The 22,698-nt window shown below is 48.0% G+C and overlaps 1 protein-coding gene across 1 annotated transcript in view; it reads right to left on the bottom strand.

The window, feature by feature from the left end:
- Nucleotides 1-235: 235 nt before the first annotated feature.
- Nucleotides 236-22,698, bottom strand: part of LOC135580532 (uncharacterized) — a 32,462-nt gene continuing 9,999 nt past the window's right edge. The window contains exons 4-9 of the mRNA XM_065076351.1: nucleotides 17,146-17,289; nucleotides 15,854-15,907; nucleotides 5,490-5,535; nucleotides 4,210-4,305; nucleotides 1,023-1,212; nucleotides 236-515 (exon numbers count right to left, since the gene is read on the bottom strand). Of these exons, the coding sequence (XP_064932423.1) occupies nucleotides 480-515; nucleotides 1,023-1,212; nucleotides 4,210-4,305; nucleotides 5,490-5,535; nucleotides 15,854-15,907; nucleotides 17,146-17,289 (566 nt within the window). The 3' untranslated portion in view covers nucleotides 236-479. The remainder of the gene's footprint in view (nucleotides 516-1,022; nucleotides 1,213-4,209; nucleotides 4,306-5,489; nucleotides 5,536-15,853; nucleotides 15,908-17,145; nucleotides 17,290-22,698) is intronic.

Genomic DNA, 22,698 nt, shown 5'->3' with positions numbered 1-22,698 from the left:
CACGATGCTCAGGCATGCCACAGGAGAGCCAAGTTCCAGGCTGAGCTTTTTGAATCAAACCTCTTTGCTTTTGTTACTTTTGTTTTGTTTTGTTTCATTTCATGTAATAAATTCAAACACTTAGAGTACTTTTTGTGCTCCTATTAATGGGAGCATGTGTTTTTAAAGGATTATACAATAATGCATATTTATGAGACAACCATGGATCAAGAATACTGATATTTAAAAGATGCAATTATCTTTAAAAAGTTTGGCTTTATTTTCATTCTAATGAATACAATGTTTTAAAGCAAGCTAATTGGCTTGCCAGCCATTTAGTTCAGTTGCCTGCTCATTACAAGTCCTATATTTCCTTATAGGCGAATTTAAAAGCAGTCTGTTACTCCAGCTTTAAGTATTGGGCCTCCAAGGATTTTTTTTTTCTTTTTTTTGTACCATACAATAAAAATAATGCTTCCTAAACACTAGTGGCATCCTCATTAGATGAAATATTCTTTTGTTTTGATTGGAAAAGCCTGAATATGAGAATAAAAGTAAAGGGGGAGAAAAGCACAGAAAGTCTTTTACAGAAGCTGCTGCCACAGAAGATAACGCTTAACAAGTTCTAGTCTGAAATGCAGGCTCGCTAATTAATATTGTGAATTCAGCCAGAAACTGGACTGTTCCTCAGCTCAGTGTCGCTGTGCAGGGTGAGCAGGGATGTGCTGTGGCAGCAGCTCCATGCTCAGCCCCGTCCCATGGGCCGGGGGGCTCTGCGGGTACCAATCGCTGCTTCGGCAGGTGTGCTGGGAAGCAGGACTGGAGGTGGCTTTTTATCAGCACAGATTTGATTATTTAAGAGATTTTTTTTTTCCATTGAGTAATTATGTTCTCCTGAATTAGATTTCATTAAACAATGCAGTCTTGATGACAGCAACAGAGACATTATTAATTTTAAAATCTGCTAGCTATTTCATTCGATTTGCAGTATCAATAAAGAGGTTTGTGGTGGAAAAACAAAGGCAGATGGAGGGAGGGTTCACCTGGAGATCTCCATGGGAGAAGTGATGGGTGCTGGTGACACAGAGACCCTTGAGTACCGGGGTACCGGGTTGCACCTCCAGGACCCCCGGCTGCTGCTTGGAGGCATCACTGATGCTGGAGCTGCTCAGCCAACTGGTTCTCTCTGTCTCCAAAAAACCGACTGATCGCACGGACATCCTGTTGTTCTTTCTGGAAACACAGAAGCACAAATCATAGCTGCGGTTTGCTTGAGCAAATAATTTTGTCATCACTTGAAAACTTCAAGTCACAGCTGGGTCCCTCCATCACTGCTCCCTGCCTGCACAGTGGCTGGATGGGAGGAAGGTGAAGGGGAGGAAGGTGAAGATGAAGGGGAGGGTTTCCTTCATGCAGCAGGTGGGATGGGAGATGCAAAAGGGATCCTGAGAGCACCACATTTGTCAGCTGGAAATTGTTATCCTCCATAATTCCCAACAGCTCAAGATCTCAAAGCTGCTCACACTCCCAACCAGCCCCAGTTGCTGGGGGGCAGGGAATTCAAAGTCCTCCTAAACTAGGACCTCCCATTCCCACCAGAACCAAGGGCATGCCCACTGGGGTGACGGCATGGACAGGCAGCCCAGGAGGGGATGCAGGGGAGGCATGTGGGAGGGAATTCGGGCACAGCCCGCTGCCTTCAACCAGAGGTGTGAGGGATTCACTGGGCTAAATGAAAAGTCAATGGTTTTCAGCCAAAGTCTGACTCCTGAATTTAGCCCATCCAAACAGCTGATACCAGACTTGGCCCCAAGTGTCTTGAACATGATCAAACACAGAGTGACGCCCAGTGCTCCCCCTGCTCCTCGCCCAGCTTGGCACCCACTGTCCCCCCTGTTGCTGCTTACCTGTCACCCCTTTCCTGCAAATCCTGACACCTTTGGGGCTGGCGGCAGCAGCAATAACTGGAGGCCACACATCTGGCAGAGCGGGCTGAAGGCATTTCTGGCAGGGGAACAGCCCCTGGTGCCAGCCGGGAGCCCCGTGCTGGTGCCAAGGGAGAGCGAGGGATGCCAGGCTGGCGGTGTTTAGATTAACATCCCGAACCCATTAATTCCCACAGCCCGCGGGTGAGGTGCGTGTGCCCGCTTGCTTGCGCTTGGCTCAGGTCAGCATCGTGTCATATCAATCAATGTGCCCTCGTGGGATTAAAAAGGGGCAGCAGAGGTTTGCTGCTGGTGACACTGAGCTGCTCCAGCCCTGGGGAAGATGAGGGTCCCCAAGGATGCAACTTGTTCCTGAGCAGGGACTGAAATCCAGGCACGGTACACACATCCACAGGCATCCCGCACCAATCACCCAACTTCTCTGCCCTACCTACGGACACCGGCATTCCCAGTAAAAACACTATTAAAAAAAAAAAAAATCAAGACACTTAAATTACATATTAATTTGATTTTCCAGAAGGTTTCTAGGAAATGTTTTCAATCAAGAAGTAAATTCAGATTGTAATAAAATATTACATAAATATTTACATCAGCCCTGGCATTACTTTAAAAGGAGGGTTCTTTTTTTTTCCCTCCTGCACATGCTGCCAAAGTAGTTAGCTGGCAAGCCAGTGAAAAAATAAGGTCTGAGAGTCACTTTTTCCCCTAGCAGATTCATCATCGAGCGATCAGAAGGTTTATTTTTCCCATGTCTCCCTTAAATTCCATCATTTCCCTTCCTAAAAGATTCCATGTGTATCCCAAGTGTGCAGTCACCCAGGTAAGGCAGAGACATCAGCTATTTATACAAATTAGATGGGGGGAGGAGGGGAGGGAAAACATCTTCAAAGCTGCAGCACATTAAAAGGAATTTATTAGATGTGTTGTGTGGGCAGGATGCCAGCTAAATTTAATATGGATCTATATACAAAGAAACTGTCTAGTTACACAGAATGAATATTTAATCATGCATGGATCAAGCAATTTCACAGAAGTAATTAAAAGCAGGCTTTGTTTATTGCTAAAAATTATAGCTACCCTATTGACCTGGTGCTGGAGTTCTTTTGCCATATTGAACATGTTACCTGCTGATATTACGTTATTAAATGGGGATTAAGACTATTTTTTTCCCCTTTGCAGATAAGAGCTCTTAAGCTATCTTGTCTGTTTGTGCACAGAGGAGGGGAGAAAAAAAAATCCACAGTGGAAAAAACAAGCCTGCATGAATTAGACGGGTTAGGAAAACACTTGTACCTATGAGGGGAAGTCTGAAAATGAGGAATCTATTAAATACTCCATGGATTAGTTTGCTCCCAGGGGAGCAGAGTGTCCCAAGGGATGAGCCTGATGCTGCTGGGGGATGCTCAGAGGTAAGGGCTGGGGACCAAACCCAGGGCAGAGCCAGGCAGGAGGATGCTCAACCAGGACATCCATTGGAGAGAAATAATGGAAAAACACCGATTTTGGAACTTGGGTTTGTATCCCAGCCGCTGCCCAGCACCGTGGGGAAGCTGGGGCTGTTGCTGCTATTTCTTACAGCTCGTTTGACACTAAATCCCACTCTCACATGCCAGTGGCTCTGCATATCAAGCACACACTGTAGATTCACTTTGAAGCAAAGTGACAACCAGGGGATTCACTGTGTGGCCTTAAACGCTCCTTTTTTTGTCAGAAACTCATTTCCAGACCAAACAGTCCCCAAAACCCGCCTCACTCTGACCTTGCAAACAGCAATGGGGGCCAAAATCCTCCTCTGGTTTTGCTGGTGGGCAGGTGGCAGGACCTGGGGGGTTCCTCACACAAGCGAGGCCACTTTTGCAGGTACAGTTTAAACAACCCTGTCAGCATCGCCTGCAGCAGATCCCTCGGGCAACGAGGAGCCAGAGGAAACAGCATCAGCTCATCCCAGAGACACTCACCTTCACATTTACCTGGAAAAAACCCTCTGGGGGATCAGAGCCAGAACGGGCTGGAAACGGTCAGATCCAGCCCACGCGGTGCCTGGGATCCCTGGGGGTAGTTCAGGACAATAAGTAAGAAATTCAGTGTAATCCACCCATTCCCTGGCACCTCATCCTCCCCGAGTGCCCGGGCAGCAACACCCACGTCCCACCCATGGGACGAACCCCTCCTTACTTAATGAGCCACTTACTAAAGTTCGTCTGTTTGCCTGCCAGGTGATTAGCCGATATGCAGCATCTCTTACATCTCAAAATCCTCGCTGGGGTAACAATCCCCCTCTCACCTCTGCCAGCATATTACAGGGTGCGAGTGCCGGGCTTGGGGACAGCGGTCCTGTGGCTCTGGGGGCTTTGAGAGCAGATGGGTGACCCGGGGGCTCCTGCAGGAAGAAACAACTTCAACATTCACGTGTTAAGCACCCCGAGCATTTTTGCAACACTGATAGCTACAGACAAAATGCAAGACAAAGCAGCTTTAAGAAGCTTTAATATAAAACCATCCCATCACACAATAACTTCACCTAAGAGCACAAGAAAAATTAGGAGCCCAGGGTGCAAAGGGCTAGAAAAACAAATTAAATAGGCTGGGGAAACACAAGCAGTGAGGAAAAACGCCTAAGTGGAGGAGTTTTAAACGCTAATCAGTTGTCAGAGCCCGCGGTGCAGACACCAGGAGTTTCCCGGCTCTTTGCACCCACCTCCACCCGAACACCTCCCTCTGCCCAGCCAAGCTATTAGCAGATGAGGATATTGCTATTTTACCCTTACTTTGCATAACGATAAATGACAGAACAAATTGCCACTCTGTGAGCAAACAAGCCTGATGTATTTAAGCTGACAGCGTCTCTTTACATTATGATTATTTATAGTGCATCAGCACCAGGACGGCTTCGCCAGGCACTACCCGGGGCCGGCAGCTCCTTAGAACAATAAACCACCGTCGCTTCCCAGAGTCTGCGAGAGTTCACGGAACAAAATAAAAGCCAGGGGTGTTGACATTTATAAGCACTAAGATCTTAAAGACAGAAAAAATACTACCGTGGATGAAGGTTTTGAATAAAATTTTAATAAAAAGCCGGAATTCCAGCCAAGAGCTGCTTGGCTGGAATATTAAGAAAATTCGTGCCTTTCACCAGCTCCATTTTTGCTATGGGACACTTGAAGACACTTCTAATTACACATATGCGTACATACACATATACGCATAACAGACATATGAAGGGAGAGCGTGGATGGGGCTCTGAGCAACCCGATCCGGGTGAAGATGTCCCTGCTCATGGCAAGAGGTGGAACAAGATGATCTTTAAGGTCCCTTCCAACTCAAATCATCCTGCGATCCTGTGGTTCCTTCTCCCCGGGGCAGCAGGACTGTCCTGCATGGTTTTCCTTCCAGGGCAGGATTTGCTGACCCACAGGTAGTTATCGTGTCTATCCCGTGTGTTAACATCCGCTAATCTGTGCCTGCGAAAGTGAACTTGGATCACAGAGCGTAATTAAGACGTGAATTCTGATATGTAGGAAGAAAGGGGGGAGAAACATGGCCTCTCAAGGTCAAAAAACAAACCTAGACAAACGTGTTATCTCCAGTGTTGCACAGCTGATTGCATCATCTGCATATGAAATGAAATATAATTAATATTTGTCATGCACAGACTGTTGCTGAACTCCCCTCACCCCCGCCCTCCCTTCTTCATTAATCTCCTAGTAACAGCCAGAAAGTTGCATGTGGTAATAAAATACCAAGAACCCTCTCCAGTGATCTGAATTGGAGATAAATCTATTCTCTTGTCAGCAAGCCTAGAAGGCAGAAACTGTAACTTCCCCAGGAGTCAGCGACCTAGCTTGCAACAATTTGCTTAATTAGGAGAAAACAATATTTTTCACTAAATTGGGTGGCTAATGTGCATCATTATAATCTGCCGAGGAAGTGGATTTGCCCTTATCCACCACGCCAAGATGACAGCTGAATGTTGTATTTACCTAGAAAGTATTCCTCAGCCCGGTGTTAAGGAGGACAAGAGACAAATTACACCTTCCCGTTAATGGCTGACGGTTCTCTCACCGCCTGTCTGGAGGCCTCTTAGCTCTTACTTCTCTAAGACATAAACCAATGATTCGTCCCAGGTATATTTTTCATCAACCCCATAAAAACTTCCAGTGGATGTTAATGGAGGGAGAGTTTATCTCCGATGGGTCCCAGACAGTTTTGTCCCAAGGATGTGCCAAGTACCCGTTAAACAATAAGACGTAACAGGGTGTGCATTGGAGCAATAAGACACACCGGATCAAGTTTGAGCAATGACACTGCTGATGAGAAAAGCTCCTTTTGAGCAGCTTTACCCCAAAGATGGGTTTGGGGAGGGGCTCAGTCCTGCTTGGGTAACACACAAGAGTTCCCCAAACCCCAATTCTACTTGCACTAAAGTTTTTACTTACAGGAACGACTCCAGTGAAGAAGAGTTCAGCCCAGCTCGGTGCTGCCATCCTCAGCTCCCTGGGGTGGGGAAAACCTGCACCCCAAGCGCTCAAATGTCCCTAAACCCACAGACACACAGAATCCTGAAAGCCAGTGCAAGCGCTGAGCACGCAAGGGCTGGGAGTGGGTTTTAAAGCCTAGACTTAACTATAGCACCAGGCCCAAGTGCTCGGGCAGGTTTTTGCACAGCCCATCTGTCCTGTCCCATCCCGACCTGCACTCCCTGTCCACAGAGATGGGCAGGAGCATCGCTCAGGGAGAGTTTTTCAGCACTTAATCCTGAATTTCTTTATGGGTTTGTCTTAAGGTGATGTTTAGTGGATCTCGTTAATATTCCCTTGCTACTTCAAACCCAAGCACTGCTGATTTCTACCATTCATGCGTGGTCCCTTGTGTGGTGACTCTGCGCTAATTAGCAACCTTCCCCAGACATATGCAAAAGTCGTTTTTTTCCCCCCAGACTATAATTTTTCCACCTCCTCTGCCTTTGCTTTGCCACCACAACCTGTCCTCCCCTTACACCTCCCTGAGCGCATGCTGGTGCATCTTTTCTCAAAGCACAAAACCCAAATTAAAACCAGACCCATACCCGAAAAATTGTAAAGACCTTGCGGGAAATTGGCAGGGGATGGAGATTCCTGGGGCTGCCAGTTTCACGGCTTTTGCTGCTGTTTGCTGCATGTTGCCCATGCTGGAGCCACAAGCTGGGGTTTGGTCTGGTTTATTTAAAGCTGGGCCTAGATCTGAAGTTTCAGCTAGGTCCTGGCTCCCACATCACCCAATTCCACTATGTCTTTTCCTTCGCTTCTTATAACTTTTATTAGCCCAGCAAAAACAGTTGAGGCTTGGAAAGCACCACAGCACAGACCTCAGAGGAGACCACACTTCCCGAAAGTTTACTTTTAACTGTAGCTTACAGCTCAGAAAACAGAGCCCAGACTTTTCCAGCTCATTTGCTAACTTCTCACTAAACCAGTGAAAACCCCATTTGCCGTCCTGTTTATACCGATTCCTTTTTTAATGCCATTTTCCTGCATTTACAGCCTGCACTGGTCTGATTTCATAGCGTGCAAATTGGATGTATTGCCCTGGGGAAGCTGGTGTTTAACCAGTATTCTGCCAGCCTCCACTATTACCAAAATTCACTATGGTGCATCACTTACGGTGCTCATTTTTGGGCAGTGTGCAAGAGCAGGGCTGGTTGTACGTAGAATAAAATGCCCATGCTGGATATTCAAGGCCAAATTTGCAACTAAAAAGTCTCCATCCCTGGGGATGTTTAAAAGATGTTTAAAAGAGAGTCTTAGGGACATGGTTTATTGCTAAATTCAGGTTATGATTGGACTTGATGATCTTAAGGGTCTTTTCTAACCAAAACAATTCTATGGAAAGTGAGCACCATGCAGGTGCCATGTTTTTGTAGGACTCTGTATTAAAGACAAATCAGTCCCAAAAGGCCCCTGTGATCCATGTACCCCATGGTCCATCTTCCAGCACATCCCCAAAGAGGCACCAGACCACCCCACACAGACCAGCTCCCCACGGGCACGGACCATCCGGGCTGCAAAACTGCCAAAATAGGATGAAGTGAAAAGAAAATGCACAAGTTCAAGAGAGTTAGTGTGGAAAAAAAAACAAAGGGAGATCAGGGAAGGGTTCAGTGCTTGGGGATAAGTGGTATAATTGGGAAGGAAATTGAAAAGGAATTCCTTGGAATATGGTGTGCTGCTAATGGGTTCCCTCTGTGCGGCCGGAGCAGAGCCTTCCCCATCTGGATTCAATGTCGGCGTTATCCCCACATGGGGACGTGTCAGAGATGGCAAACTGCGCCGAACCGCTTGGGTTTAGTGAGAGAAGTGAGCTGCACCAGCAAAAATTCAGTTGGAAATTAATGAAACTGCTGGATCCCTCCACGTTTCACTGTAGCTTGCCGGCAGATGTGCTGAGCTGGCCAAGTGGCATGGGGCAGCAGGGGGACACTGGCAGCAGGGTCTGCCAGCCACCCTCATGTACCCGCTGCTCCTCGGAGCGGTTGGGGTCTGGGCTGATGTGGCAGCTGAAGGGCATGCCTGCAGTGGGATGGACGCTGCAGGGGTGGGTGATGCAGGGACGGGCGATGCAGGGATGACTGGAGCGGGACAGGTGCCGCAGTCACCCCGAAGTGCAGCCCGGTGTGATCCATGCTGCCCCATCACCCAGGTGGGCAGGAACGGGCTCAGCGCTGCTCGCCAGCCAGGTCCAGCAAAACCGTGCCGCTGTCAGAGGCAGAGCCTTGGCATCTGCACAGGAGCAGCGTTTGTAGCAGTGAAATGGCCATTTTCCAACATGCCATTGTTTCCATTTTATAATGTTGCACAGCAGCCAAAAAATGGATCCGTGGAGTCTCTTTGGCACCAGGGAGGTTAACATTTTCCTCTTGGCACTCGTGCATTGATAGCTGTTAAGTGCAGGCTGCTCCTAGGCCAGAGATCCGCCTTTCAATAATCAGTTCCTTCACCATTTCAAAGCCTCAACAATAAGTATTCCTTGCCGTTCGCAGCAGTACGTGCTCTGCCTGTGAGACAATACTCTCCAAGCAGAAGAAGGCTCTTTGCTGGAGTCTTGTTGTCGTTGCTGCTTTTGTGGTAAAGCAGGAATTCATCTGCTATTATATTTTCATCTCTTTGTCATCTGTTGGTATTGGAAAGCGTGCTTCCTGGGATTGCTGGACACCACATGAGCTAGTTAATGTTAATAAAAGATCAAATTAACTGTGGGATCAGAAAGGCTTTCAAGAAACATATAACATTATATTAATCCCAGACATGCAGATTATTACACATATTACTGGATTTAAATATCGAATTGAAACTAGAGAAGGAAAAGGACTATCCAATATCTGAGCTATCCAAGTGTGCCCATTACCCGGAGAGAAAATAAATCCCCTCGGCCCCCGGAGTCCTCACTGTGGGAAGGGGGGGCTGAGCGCTGCACAGGGAGAGCCCTTTGTCTGCCGTTCGGCATCGATCCAGCCCTTAATGAGGTCAACAGGAGGCTTTCCACGGGCTTCGGCAGCCTGCGGAGCTGCTCCTTCCTAACAAATCCACAGCTAAGAACCCTCAGACAAGCACAGCTTCGCCAGCAAGGCAATTAATCCCATGCCGGGAGTGGAGGAGCTGCTGTCACCAGCCCACCTGCCCACAGGTGGCCAAGCCGGGGAGAACAAGCAGCCTTTGTCCCTTTGCCAGGGCTGGTGGCCACAGCCCATGGAGAAGAGACCCTCAAGATCATCGAGTCCGACCATTAACCTAATTCTGGCACTAAACGATATCCCTAAGAACCTCATCTATATGTCTTTTAAATACTTCCAGGGATGGTGACTCCACCACTGCCATGTAAACATCATGGAGAGTCATGGGCAGAGTCACACAGCATCACGGACATCACTATGAAGACCAACACAGACGTCACCATGGACATCACCCCAGCATCTCCACGGGAGTACTGAGGCTGGGGCAAGCAGGAGGAGCTGGCACAGAGCTCTAGTGACAAGCTCGGTCCCACGTTAGGAGCCAAATCTTGATACCAAAACCCTTCTAGCGTGAAAACAGCACAACGTAGTTGAACAAAACTCCTGCTGCGTCAGAGCCGCAGCCTTGTGGGGTTGCTCCTTGTGTTTCGTGGCTTGGAGCCCTGGCTGGTTTCCCCAATTGCTCTAAGGCTGCATTTCTCCTAATAAGTCTCATTTCTTCCCCGGGGCTCACTGGTGTCTCAGGCAGTGAAGCACCCGGCTGGCCCGACACGAGGCCACCTCCAGCTGTCCCCACACCTCAGCTTCTGGGGGAGAATATCTCAGGAAAGGGTCAGAGAAAACATTGCCCAAATATCCACATTTACCCACATTTCAGGAGTCCTGCCTTCCCTTCCTCATAGACCACTGGAGTCAAACAGCAGCCAAAAGCATCACTAAGTAAGGGTTTTTTTTTTTTCCTCCCTATTTTGGTTACATCTGGTGCATAAAATATATCCAGAATATTATTACAACACCAACATTTTTTCCTGCTTATTGTTTCAAATGCACAGAATGGTGGAAAGAGCATTCAAGGCTAGATTTTCTGGGGTGTGAATGAAGCCCAATGGAATCCGCAGGATGAAAGTCCCCAACACGCGGAGGGACGAGGAGAGACCTGGGCTGACCAGACACATCTCAATCCATTTTAACATTGTGGGTGAGCGATCTGTTCACAGCACCGGATCAGCACAGCAATTCCTCCACCAATGGAAAAAATTAATGCTGGGAGCCATAAATGAGCTGAAACCTGGTGATGGTCCAGAAGATGCCTTTGCGTGGCTTGCTGGTGATGGATTACTGCACAGCGAACAAACAAGCATCTGAACTCCTGTGCCACACTGACATCTTATGGAAAGAGCATTGGTTACAATTGCAGAGCTGCAGGAGCTGGGAAGGCACTTAAAAGGACAGATTTTTCAATGTAAAGGTCTGAATTTTGTTGCAAATCATCTCCTAATAAAATTGTTTCTGTATGCTGTGCTATGAGGTGTGAAACAAACAAACACACAACGAAATTTCTCTGCAATTAAAGCAGTAAGTGAGACTCTGAGTCCCCTCACTGCTTGGCACAACCCAGATGTCTTGTAGCTGCAAACCTACCGCTTAACCTCCAGTCGCACTTCTTTCTGATAATTTTATTTAAAAAAATAAGAAGTCTTTCAGTGCACTGACAGACCTCTACTGCAAGAAAAAGAATTTGCTAAAAATTAATGAAGGAAGCAAGAGGAAATCTTGAGTTACCAGGCACAAGATAACAACATGCACATGGCCCTTCACTGCAATAAAGCCCCCTGGCAAACAGCCACTTTGTCTTTCACTCTGTAAAATAAGAATATGTGCGAGCAGCATCACCAGCCCAGGGAGAGCTGAACATCCCCAGGCTGCAGTTTGCCCATCACCTTTTATAAACAAGAGATTTTTGCAGAGAAGCAGAAGTAATCTCACTGCAAGTTATAGGGAAGCTCACCTGAACCTCTTAGATCACTTTCAAGATCACCACCAGTCAATAAACAGGAATAATTCACAATATTTAGCAAAACCGCTTAAAATAAACATCACAGAGAGCAGCCATCCAGTTCACAGGCAGAACAAGGATGCCTCAGTCACAGGGGGATGTCCCCATCCCCAGGGCTGTGCACCCTCAGGCCACCCCCACCAGGCACCAGGGAGTCCTACTAGCAAAATCTGCCAATAAAAACTTTGCTAAAATCCTTCTCCAGCTCAAACACTATTTTAATTTTCTTTTTTTTTTTTTTTAAATGAGTGCTGGGAATTTATCCTCCCTGTTACCTGCTGCGGTCACGACCAATGCCAGCACAAGTGTCCTTTAGATAAGGTTGCTACCACTTAATTAGCTGATACTTGCAGAGCATTGGGAAGATGCAGACAGGTCCCCCGAGGCTCAGCATTGCTGGTGGGTGGGAGATGACCCGTCCCTGCTCGGGGGGGCTGTGCCGGCTGTGGGATCGCCCTGGAAGGTACAGATCTCACTGGTTTTCCCAGCAAAAAGTCACCTTCTGAGCTCTGCCTTCCGGAAACAGATCATAAAATCACAGAATCATTTTGGTTAGAAAAGCCCCTCAAGCTCATCAAGTTCAACTGTTCCCCCACCCCTGGCACTGGCCCATGTTCCTGAGAACCTCATCTCCACATCTGTTCAACCCCTCCAGGGATGGTGACTCCACCACTGCCCTGGGCAGCCTGTTCCAATGCCCAACAGCCTTTTGGGGAAGAAATTGTTCCCAATATCTAATCCAAATGTCGAGCAGGAAGATGCAGCTCAGAATTGGGATAATGCAGAGGGGGTTCGCCTCAGATGCTCCGTTTTGGCATCTCCGGGAGCTACAACACCAATTCCATCAGCAGCACAAGTACACCAGTTAGTGACCAGCTAGTGCTTCATTCAGGGGCAAACGTGAGGAACAAAGGAGCAGAAGTTGAGCAGCATCAACCTTCTCATGTGCAGGGATGTGCTCTCCTCCCATGCACCAGCTGCTCCTCCCACCAGACCATCGCTGTGCAGCCCTCAGGTGCTTCCAGCACCCACAGACTTGGTCCTCAAACCATTTCTTGTCTTCCCTTTCACTGTTGCCGTTATAATATTGCAGGTCAAAACTTCAGGAGACTGGGAACACTTTGGAGAAAAGCTGCCTATGGTACAGTAGTTAATAAAGATATCCATAGCATTATCCAAATTGCAAGGAGAGCTACAGAAAGAGATGAAAGTGGAGAAACCCTGACAAACATCAGTCACGCAACTGGAACATGAAACTGGAGCATGAAACAGAAATTTGGGCTTTTCCCCTGCTTTGGGCCAAAAGGGAATATATGGGACAAAGTCACTCTCAGTCTCTCAGGTGTGTAAAGCTTTCTAGGGGAGAAACTGCTCCAACCTTCCAACTACAGCTCCAGCGTTCAGGTCACGTTCCCTGCAGACACCAAAGGAGCACAGAAAAGCTGGTGCAAAAGCATAATTAGGCAATCATAATTTTAATAAGAAACTTAAAGAGTTTGCTCATCGGTATCTGGGGTGTAAAGAGCCATGTCAAACCCCACACCTCGGGTTTCTGCTGGGTTCCGCCCTCAGTTCAGCAGGATCTTGTTCTCGCTGGGAATTTCCTCGTGCTGAGCAGGGTCTGGTTTTGGTTTGAGGCACAGAGAGCGCTGGCACGGTGCTGCCTCCAGCAGCCGCGAGCACCGGGTTTGCGAAGCCTCACTGTGATTTATGTGCCAGTTTGGGAAGCCACAGCCCTCGAGTGAGCATGTCAAACGCACATTGCCTGCCAGATCTCACTGCTGGATCCCTGCTGGGATTGCTGCTTGCTCATCGCCCCCCATCATCCCCCTGCCCACCCACCAACCCACCTCCTGGGCTGAGACAGTCGGTTTGAGCTGATTCCGGACCATCACTGGGTAATTCTCAGGTCCTGCATGAAACACATGCAGACTTTGATTTGCTTCTTCTGGGATGTCCTTTAAATGCAATTAGCCTTTATTGTGTCATTTTACACTGGCTGCTGCAAAAGGAGAAGGGCTTTACATGTCCTGCTGGGGAGTGATGGAGCTCCCAAAAAAAGCTCAAGGGATCCCTGGGTGATGAGAGCCTGGTCCAGGTCACCCAGAGAGGTGGTGGATGCCCCATCCCTGGAGACATCCCAGGCCAGGCTGGATGGGGCTCTGAGCAACCTGAGCTGGTGAAGATGTCTCTGCTCATGCTGACAGAGCCTGTACCTCTCTGCCAGGGCTGGGGCGGGAGGGTTATAAACCAAACAGCAACGCAGACCCCAAACAGCAACTAGTTATCTCCTTAGACAGGTTGTGCTTCGCCAGCACTTCTGATCAGCTCTAACCCTCAGCTAAAACACCACAACGCCTTTTTATAAGACCCGGGGACTGCAAAAACCTAAATTGAAGCCTTGGAGCAGCTCAGCCAAGTCAACCACTGAATACATCAGCACCTCCCTGGCACCCAGACCACACAAACCCCAGTCAGCACCATCACCCCAACATACCTATGACACCATCTGCAAGGCCACAAATTGCTCCCCAGGGCTGGAGATGCAGCCCTGGGAACCCAGGAGCACCCCAAGGAGCCCTGCACCCTCCAAAAGGGACCCGTCCCCAGGTGAGGCTGCAGCAGAACAAACCAGCGCCAGCAATGGGGACCTGGCCACTGGTCCCAACCAGAGCCAAACCTCCAAAGCATGACCTCCTGCAGTACTTTTTTTTTCAATTTTTTTTAGCGTGGGGCCAGACTTATCAGCTTGCAGTTTATATGCAACTGCACTCCTTCAATGTCCTTTAAAGCACTTGCCTTCTGATACAGAAGGGAGACTTGAAATAAAAATTAAAAGGCAAACAAGCAGTGTCTCCACTTAAAAGCCCTTTAAAAGCTTGGAAATGATTAATGTGTTTAAACTATAAACTGTAGCTGTTTTAATAGGAGATAAATACGAGATCAAGACTTCTGACTACACAAACAGTGCGAAAGCATAAGTAAACAGCCGTGACAAGTTTAGCGCTCTCCTGGAGACAGAGTTCTGTGTCAGACTCATGTGCTCCCAGCCACTGCTGCAGGGTTTAAAGAGGAAACATTGAGCCGACACCAAAAAGAGCCATTTGCAATTAAGCTTTTCCTTAGCCAGCTGCACAGCGCAGGGTCAGAGCATCCTGCTCATCCCGTGTCTGGAAGAACAATCGATGGACAATGTGTGTGGCATCATCAGTGCGTTTATCTTCAGGCAGTTCCTCTCCCAGCTCCCCAGGATGGGAAAATGTTGCAAAACCAAGATCAGTGGAATTTCTGCCTAAAGAGTCATTGCTGTCAATTGGCAGCTGCTTCTTGCAAATCCACCCAGGCAAACATGCCACTCCAGATCTTGCCAGTGCTAATTCAGCTGGGTACAAAGCCAGGAGCAGGGTGACACAGGGCAGCCACCTCCGCCTGGTGTCTCCTGCCACCACAGTAGGGATGTTTGCCACCAGCTGTGAGCTGAGCCAAGCTGGGCACAGGGCTGGAGGTGACACAGGGGCCAGCAGCACAGCCCCTGTTTGATGGGAGCACCATGGCAGAGCTGCAACATGCAGATGTGTCACCACATTGTGCAAAGCAGCTGCCAAGGCTGCTCATCACCATCACATCCCAACAGCAGCCCCAGGAGCCAGGGAAGGACTGACGGGTGGAGATGTGGCAGGAGGGACAGATAGAAGCCCCTGAGCCATGCCAGGAGCACAAACCCTTGTCCCCAGGAACAAAACACATTCCCAGTGGCACTGTTTTGTCTGTTTTGTGTTAAACAAATAGGCACCCGAGACAGAAAAGCATGTGCATCTCCCCACAGCCCTGGTGGGACCCACCACCCTCCTCCCTGGCCTGGCCAGCAAGAAATCCTCCCTCCAGCGCTGGCAGACGGTGAAATACTCCATAAGTGGAAGAAGGAAAAGTAGCAATAACAAAGGCATTTCTGCCACGGATGAGTAAAGATCCTTGAATTCCCTCCAGAAAGAGACACTATGTCCTCGGGCAGCTTCCAACACTCCACCAGACAGATGAACCCCGACCCCACTCCTAAGTCACCTGAATCGCATCAGCACCAGCTCCCTGTGTCCATCTCTTGTTGTAATTGAGAGCTGTGCCCTGGCTTGCTCAGTGCCCTGGCAGAGAGATGCCACTTTGTCACTGGAGCTGCCGTGCAGAGCTGCTTACCCTTCTGGGAGCACCGTGGTGATCCTCGCTACCTTCCCACCACCACATTTCCCTTTGGGCCTCAAAATCAATTTTTCCCTTCAACACCTGAATTGCTCCTCATCCTGTTTCCCCCAGGAAAACCAGTGCCGCTCCATCCTCACGGCTGCCATCCCAGCCTCACCCTGGGCAGGTCCCAATGCACTGGGTTCAAACCTGTATTCCAGTTCTCCAGTTCGTTGTGTTTTTTCTTGGTGATCCAAGACAGCACTGCAGGGACAAAGAAAAGGCAAGAAAGCATAAAGGTCATCAGATCTGATCATGGAAAACTCCTTTATCAGCTTTCTCCTAAATATCAGGATGCAAAAGATGAAGATGGAGCCCATACTGGAAACACCAGCAGGATTTATTCCATGCAATACATCCCAAATGAGCCCAGCAGAATGTTCCTGAGAAGCAGAAAATATGTGCACACACACATGGATGCAGGGAAGGAGTTGGCAGTTCCTGGGTGCAAAGGAAAACCAACAAACCTCAGACAAGCCAAGTGATGCATCGGACTGTTCTGTGAGAGATTCATGTGGAGTTCAATGGGCCATTTAGCAGGTAACTGTCACTACAAACAACACAGATTATTCCGACAACAGGAGACAAGCCAGGGTAATGCTGCTCATAATCTGTGTGTTCAAACACTTTGACAGCTAGATAAATAGACTATTTAATTAAACCAACAAGTCATCGTTTATTTTCACATCACAATAGGTTAAATGACTTTTTATTCCCATTTTCCATATCAACAGAGCAGACTTTTTGGTAATAAAAGCTAAACTCTAATTAACAGCTGGTGTGGTTGTACTTGGCAGCATTGTGAGTAATTCAGTACAAAGCAAACACATTTACTATAAATGGCTTTTGATTGCAGAGACCAAGGTAATGGATGTTTTTCGATCGGGTGCCAGCTACCGCCTGGTTATTGTTGGGGAGGCTGTGACAGGATGGAGGATGATGTGAGAGTGGGCACCACTCCATATAACATACATAATATACATTATCCAGTGGCCAGGACCGCATCCCCTGGGATGCTCCTGTCGGCTTTCTGCAGCCAGGGCAGCAGTGCTGCTGCTGCTACAAATCCACAAATGCCACTTAGGGATGGGATATAAAATCTGCCCAGCTCATCATTTCCTATCATAACCTCTTTATTTTTTTTTCCTTTCCCCTCCCTTTAAATCAGTGCTGCTTTAATAAGTGCCTGGCTGCTGGTAGTGCCAGCGAGGAAGGGGCTGGTGCTGTCAGCACAGGAAAATAAATGGGGTGTCAGCAGCTCCAGCTGCCAGCAGCGAGATTTGCAGCGCTCCCCCTCCCTCCAATCCCCCCAGCCCCGAGGTTTATCTAGGCACACCTCCCCTCTTTTAATGTTTTTCATTATTTATGCAGAAATATTGACAACGGCATGAAGTCTCCGGTCATAAAAATTATTTAAAATCAATCTCTTGTGCATCACTTACTGATTTCCCATTTAAATGCTCTCTTCGGTGATTTAAATCTCACGGCCTCATCCCGGCCCCACATTGATTGGCTGTGGGGATGGAGCATTCCTGGCAGGAGGGATGGGGACCACTGGATTTGTCCCCTCTTGGGTGGCAGCTTCCCTATAAAATGCAAGCAGATTTTTCTCAAATTGAAAACAGAGGGGAGGTTTAATCCTGAGATGTCATAACAAGACTTTAACCTTCAAGCTGAGGTGCAGGAGAGGCGGGTGCTGCCCCGGGAGCTCCATGTGCTCTGGGACAGGGGGTTTGCGTCACATCCAAAGCAGCTGCTGCACCATTTGGGCTGGGAAAACTGGTTTGGGGGTGGATTTAATACAGTACTGGGGAGCCAGGGCCAGTGTTTTACCACCCCCCTTATCCAAAAAACACTTCCCCAGTGCGGTCAGTTGCACGAAGGAAACTGGGAGCTGAGAAAAACAACAGCATTGAGTTAATAAGCACTTGGCTGGATGTAAAATTGTGACCCAATGGAAAGAACCAGCCTCTGCCTCTGACCCCAGCACGAGCAGAGTGGCTGGCGGCCCCACTGGCTCGGGGGGACACAGGTGTGTGAAATCACCCTGGAACAAGGCAGAAGCCTCTGGAAGCTGCTCCCAAGGGGATGAGATGATGGGAAATCCAGGCGCAGCCCAGGAGCACTCAATTTCTACATCCAGCCATGTTTAAGTATCACCCAAAGAACAGGAGGGCTCAGTCTGCAGCAGGGTCTCAACCAGATCCTGTGCCAGGCTGATCCCCCTTTACACAAACACATTGCTCAGCCCATCATCATCATCATCCCATCATCATCATCAGCCCATCGCTTTCAGTTGCACCGAGGGGACTCAGGTGGTGTCACACTGGGATCTCCTGCATTACCAGGGTCCCTCTGGCCTCTGGAAAGCACCCAGCGTGCAGGGACTCGGCATGGTACACAAGGATTTCAGCTCAAGCAAATCCTGTCTTTGAAAGCAAGAAAATACGCAGCATTTTCCTTTGTTTTTAAATGGAAAAAGTGTAACCTGATTATTTTGAGCGAGGCTGGTCACAGTAACTGAATAGAGCAAAACCCACAGTCTCCAAACCCAAAACACACTCGCTCCTGCCATTCTGCCTCCCTGAGCAAACCCCGGAGCAGGCAGCCCAGCCCCAGATGAACCCCCTTTACCCTCCTTTGTGTTTTGACCAGGTCTGGTTTTCCTGGAAGAAAAAAAGCCAAAACCAACCAACCAACCAAACAAACAAAAAAAACCCCAAAACCAACCAACAAACAAAAAAACACACAAAAAACAAAAACGAAGCAGCCAAATGGCCACCTGAAGGAAACCCAGCCCTGCTCCCCAGCCCCAGTGCTTGCTCCTGTCGCGCTGGGGGCTGGAGGACTCCAGAAGCCCTGCTTGGATCCATGTGGTGTTTGGGCTCATTTGACACCTCTTGGTTTTGCTCTCGAGCTCTTTCCTTCTGCTGCTGGTGCATTAGAGACATGTCCCACCTGCACCCTTCACCCTGGGATCGCCCAGGGGACACGTCCCCCCACTAGCAACAGAAAAGTCACCTTGATACTAACTGGAAGCCCCAGGGGACTGCGATGTGTGGAAGCAACTGCCTGGTGTGTGCACAGAGAGCTCTCAGCGCGGGAGCAGGAACCTTTACAGGGAAAAGGACAAAGAAAGCAAAGCAAGCAGGTTTGTGAAGCCGACATTACCAGCCCATCTTCCATGGAAAGCACAGAAACAGCAGCAGCCTCAGCTTGGTCTTCCGGGTGCATCAGGATAAACCTGCATGGCTTTGTTAGGGTTATTTTAATTTCTAGCATATCTTTGAAGGGAGAATGGGGGACCATTCCCCTGCCCCCACAATAATGATGGATGTTTGAAGTCCTGGTACCAGCTTGTTTTGCTTGTGCCACACAGAAGGGGGTTGCAGGGGAAGCCCTTGCCCAGCACTTGCTCCCCAGCCTGGCAGGACACGGTGCTGAGCAGCATCACTGCAGCCAGGGGAGAGAGAGGACAGAGGGGTTCGGCTCTGCTGTCCCCCATGAACAGCAGAAGTCATTCTGGATGCCATATTTGAACCTTTCATGAGCTTATGCACATCTCTCATAGGCAAGGTGCTTTTGAGCAGAGCACCTTTCTCCCCATCCCCTCCCCAGCAATAGGTCAGCCCATTGAAATAACCAGTTATTTTAATTTTGAATAACCAGTTATTTTGATTTTGAGCTATGCACATGGGCTGGCAAGCCTGGCTTGGCAAGGGAGAATAACCACTGGGCTCCGGTTTGCAAGAGGCACGGCCCTGCATACAGACCCATGCTGACCACATCTCCGGGGTGGACAGGCTGTTTTTATTTCTGCCATCCCCACCAAAACATGAGCTACCGGAGCCCAGCACGATTCAAGACAATGGGGCACAGATTTTTGCAAAGCCTCAGACAAAATGTTATCTGGTCATAAAGCTCCCATTTCCAACACTAACGTGGAAGTAGCGGGGTGCAGCACACAGGACATGGCTCGCTGGGTGGTACAGGATGGAGCTGCTCCCACGGGGATAACTCAGCAGCCACTGGTACCCTATAGCCCTACCTGTAAAATAACTGCCATACGTACCCATACAATACCTGCTGTACATACCCATACGATACCTGCCGTACATACAGCGCAGGCTGCAGCTGCACGGAGATCAGAGAGTGGCTTTAAGCAAAGCAAAAAGCCAACAGACAGCAGCAGCATCAACCCTCAGTGTCCCCAGGCAGGGACAGGGACCCGTGGAGGAAAAGCTGCTGCCCTGGGACAGAGACAAACAGCCTCTTGGTTTTTTCTGCTTCACTCTCCAGTCTCTCGCAAGCCACTGGTCCAGTATCTGCTGACCTTGGAGGCTGCACAAAGAGGGGATATAATTGTGCACGGATGGTGTGGATTCCCCTCTTCCTGCTAAAGAAGCTGTTATTTCTCTTGTCATTGTTCATCTGGTTTTGAAAACCTGCCAGGACAGAAAGGTTTTGCATTCAGGGCAGATTACCCAACCCAAACCAACACAAAGCGATGCTTTTCGAGCCACATCCGCTCAGCTGATGGGGAAAAGCAAGTTCAACAATGAGAGTCAACCCAGGGAGCAAAAAAAAACCATCACCTGCATTTACTTTGCATGACCTCCAGCTCCAACTGTCTGCTGGTGTGGAATAAATCCAGAGGGGAGAGAAAAAACACTTGTGTCCTAAAGCAAACAGCAAGGACAAGCTTGATGAGAGTATTTAAGCTGTTATTAGAGAGCGCTTGATTGCAAACCTTGTCGGAGCCCCGTGGAGCATGTGATGTTTGGTTTAGCAGCACTTAGCGGCTGTCCTGGGAAGGAAGAGAACAAAGTGTCGGTGTTAGAAAGTCAATATTGTCACAGGGAGGCGGGGGACAAAGGGCCACCGAGCCGCTGCTTGATGAAATCGCTCCTTGGGTTTATACAGCTTAGCTGAAGTTTATATTATTTCCCCCGAATTACTTTTCCAGATGTGGATGACATAAAAGATTAAGATCATAGACCCAACATGATTATTTCCACTGATGAGATTAATGTGTGGGTTTGGGGCTTTTTTTTTTTTAATCTTAACTAGAAGATGGATTTTTGGATTGGAACAAAAGTGTGTTTTCAAATGGGTTCACATCCCCAAAGCGGCAGCTCCGCTGCAGGTGGGACCTGCTCTCCTGCCCCCTCCCCTTTCTTCCCAATCCCAATAAATTATCCTTTAAACTGAGCTTTATCCTGTTTATTGTTGCCCGGAGGTGAATTTTTGATTTAATAATCTTAAAGGTCTTTTCCAACCTAAATGATTCTATGAATTGAAAAGAAAGGCCACAAACCCCACTGGTATTTTCTTGAGTAGTTGGACTCTAAATAGAAAAACAAAAATACTCTTTTTGCACATGGGCCATGGAAGCATTAAAGCTTCTAATTGCCCATATTACCCACTCCCTGGGGCACACACCCCTGGGCTCCTGGTCCACAGAATTTTAGCACTTGCTTTTTGTTGTCAAATTTTTGGTGGCCTTTGCCAGAAACACTGCATTGCAGTTTAAATAAATAAACAGACATTCACAGAAACACTCATGCCAATAAAATGGGTTGTTTCCCTTATGAAAATAATTCCTTATAAAGTCATAGCACAGCCCATATTTCCTTCTTCCTTCACAGGAGCTGCTGGGGCAGAGACTTTCCAGTTTTACGTGTTTAAATTCTGCCCCGATGCCGCAATCTCAGATTTGTGCTTTCGGGGGGAGGATTAACTTCATCCTTATTGCTGCCATTAACCTCCACCCACGAGGACACTGGAGGTAAATCAGTAACTTCATTTCTTGATTAACAAGAAAATATACAATACTGTCACCAACGCACACCAAAGAGTGATTTTCTTTCCATATGTCAGAGTAAACACTTCTTTCTTTAGCTACACTGGCTTTTTTTTTTAAAGGAACTCCCCCAGTTTGCAAATTTTCACATTTTTATGAGGCCATGCATCAACCAGAGGTTTGACCTCCACTCCAGAGACAAATTTTCTAATCCATAACTTATTTTTTCTCTTTATAAAACCCGAGTTGCCAAACTCAGCCCTTGAGAGGAAGGTGGAAATTCAGGTTTGAATCCTCATTCCGGATTTTACACCTCTGGAAACACCATCAGCTAAATGCTGCTTTTCCACTTAAACACCAAGAAAAATCTAAATATCCATAAGCTTCATTCAGAATAACATGATGGCTTTTGTGATCCCTGCCCTGTCTGGGGGATGGGAGGAATCAACCTGACATCCCCAGCCCCTATGAACAGCAGCAAAGGAACCACAGACCAAGAAGAAAGGACCATTTACTCTTTTTCTGGGTTTTGCTGCATTTTCCTACCAAGTCTGCTCCGCAAACAGCAGCTCTGCCTTGTTTATAAAGGCGGTGTTGACATTCTGTTTGAAACGGTAATGTCAATTTGATAAAGTTAATTACTTATTATTTGGAATCTCATTTGCACTGAAGGTTGGATTGATTTAAAAAAGCAGAATTTGTGTTTAAACGAGGTTCCGGAGCAGCTGGGGGTGCCTGACGACGGGAGCCCCGACACGTGCCGGGTACGGCGGGGGCTCCAGCCCCACGGTCACAGGGTTCATTATCACAACAGATCAAAGTATCAACGTACCAGAGCTCAGAACGCCCCATGCAATAATGCATTTGCATAGTCCAAGCTCAAGTAAATATTTACTTTGTCTTATTTTTCAATTGAATTTCTTGGAGCAGCTGAGGAATTGTGCTTTGGAACTTTGCTCTGGTTTCAACTCAACAGCAAAAGACTCTTCCTGCTCATACTAATTTTAGTATTGGTATTATTCTACAATACTTCTATTATTGTAACTTTTTTTTTTTTTTTTCATTGGTTCATTCCAATGGCGTTTCTTCTAAGCCTCAGGAACCCAAACCCAAAACAGAAATCCTGCCCTGCCAACTGCACTCCTTGATTTTCAGCCACTTATCATCCCCCCAGCCAACAGCCCTGAGAACA

Source organism: Columba livia, chromosome 11 (genome assembly GCF_036013475.1).
Source record: "Columba livia isolate bColLiv1 breed racing homer chromosome 11, bColLiv1.pat.W.v2, whole genome shotgun sequence".
Classification (NCBI taxonomy): Eukaryota; Metazoa; Chordata; class Aves; order Columbiformes; family Columbidae; genus Columba; species Columba livia.
This window is presented reverse-complemented; position numbering and strand designations above follow the sequence as displayed.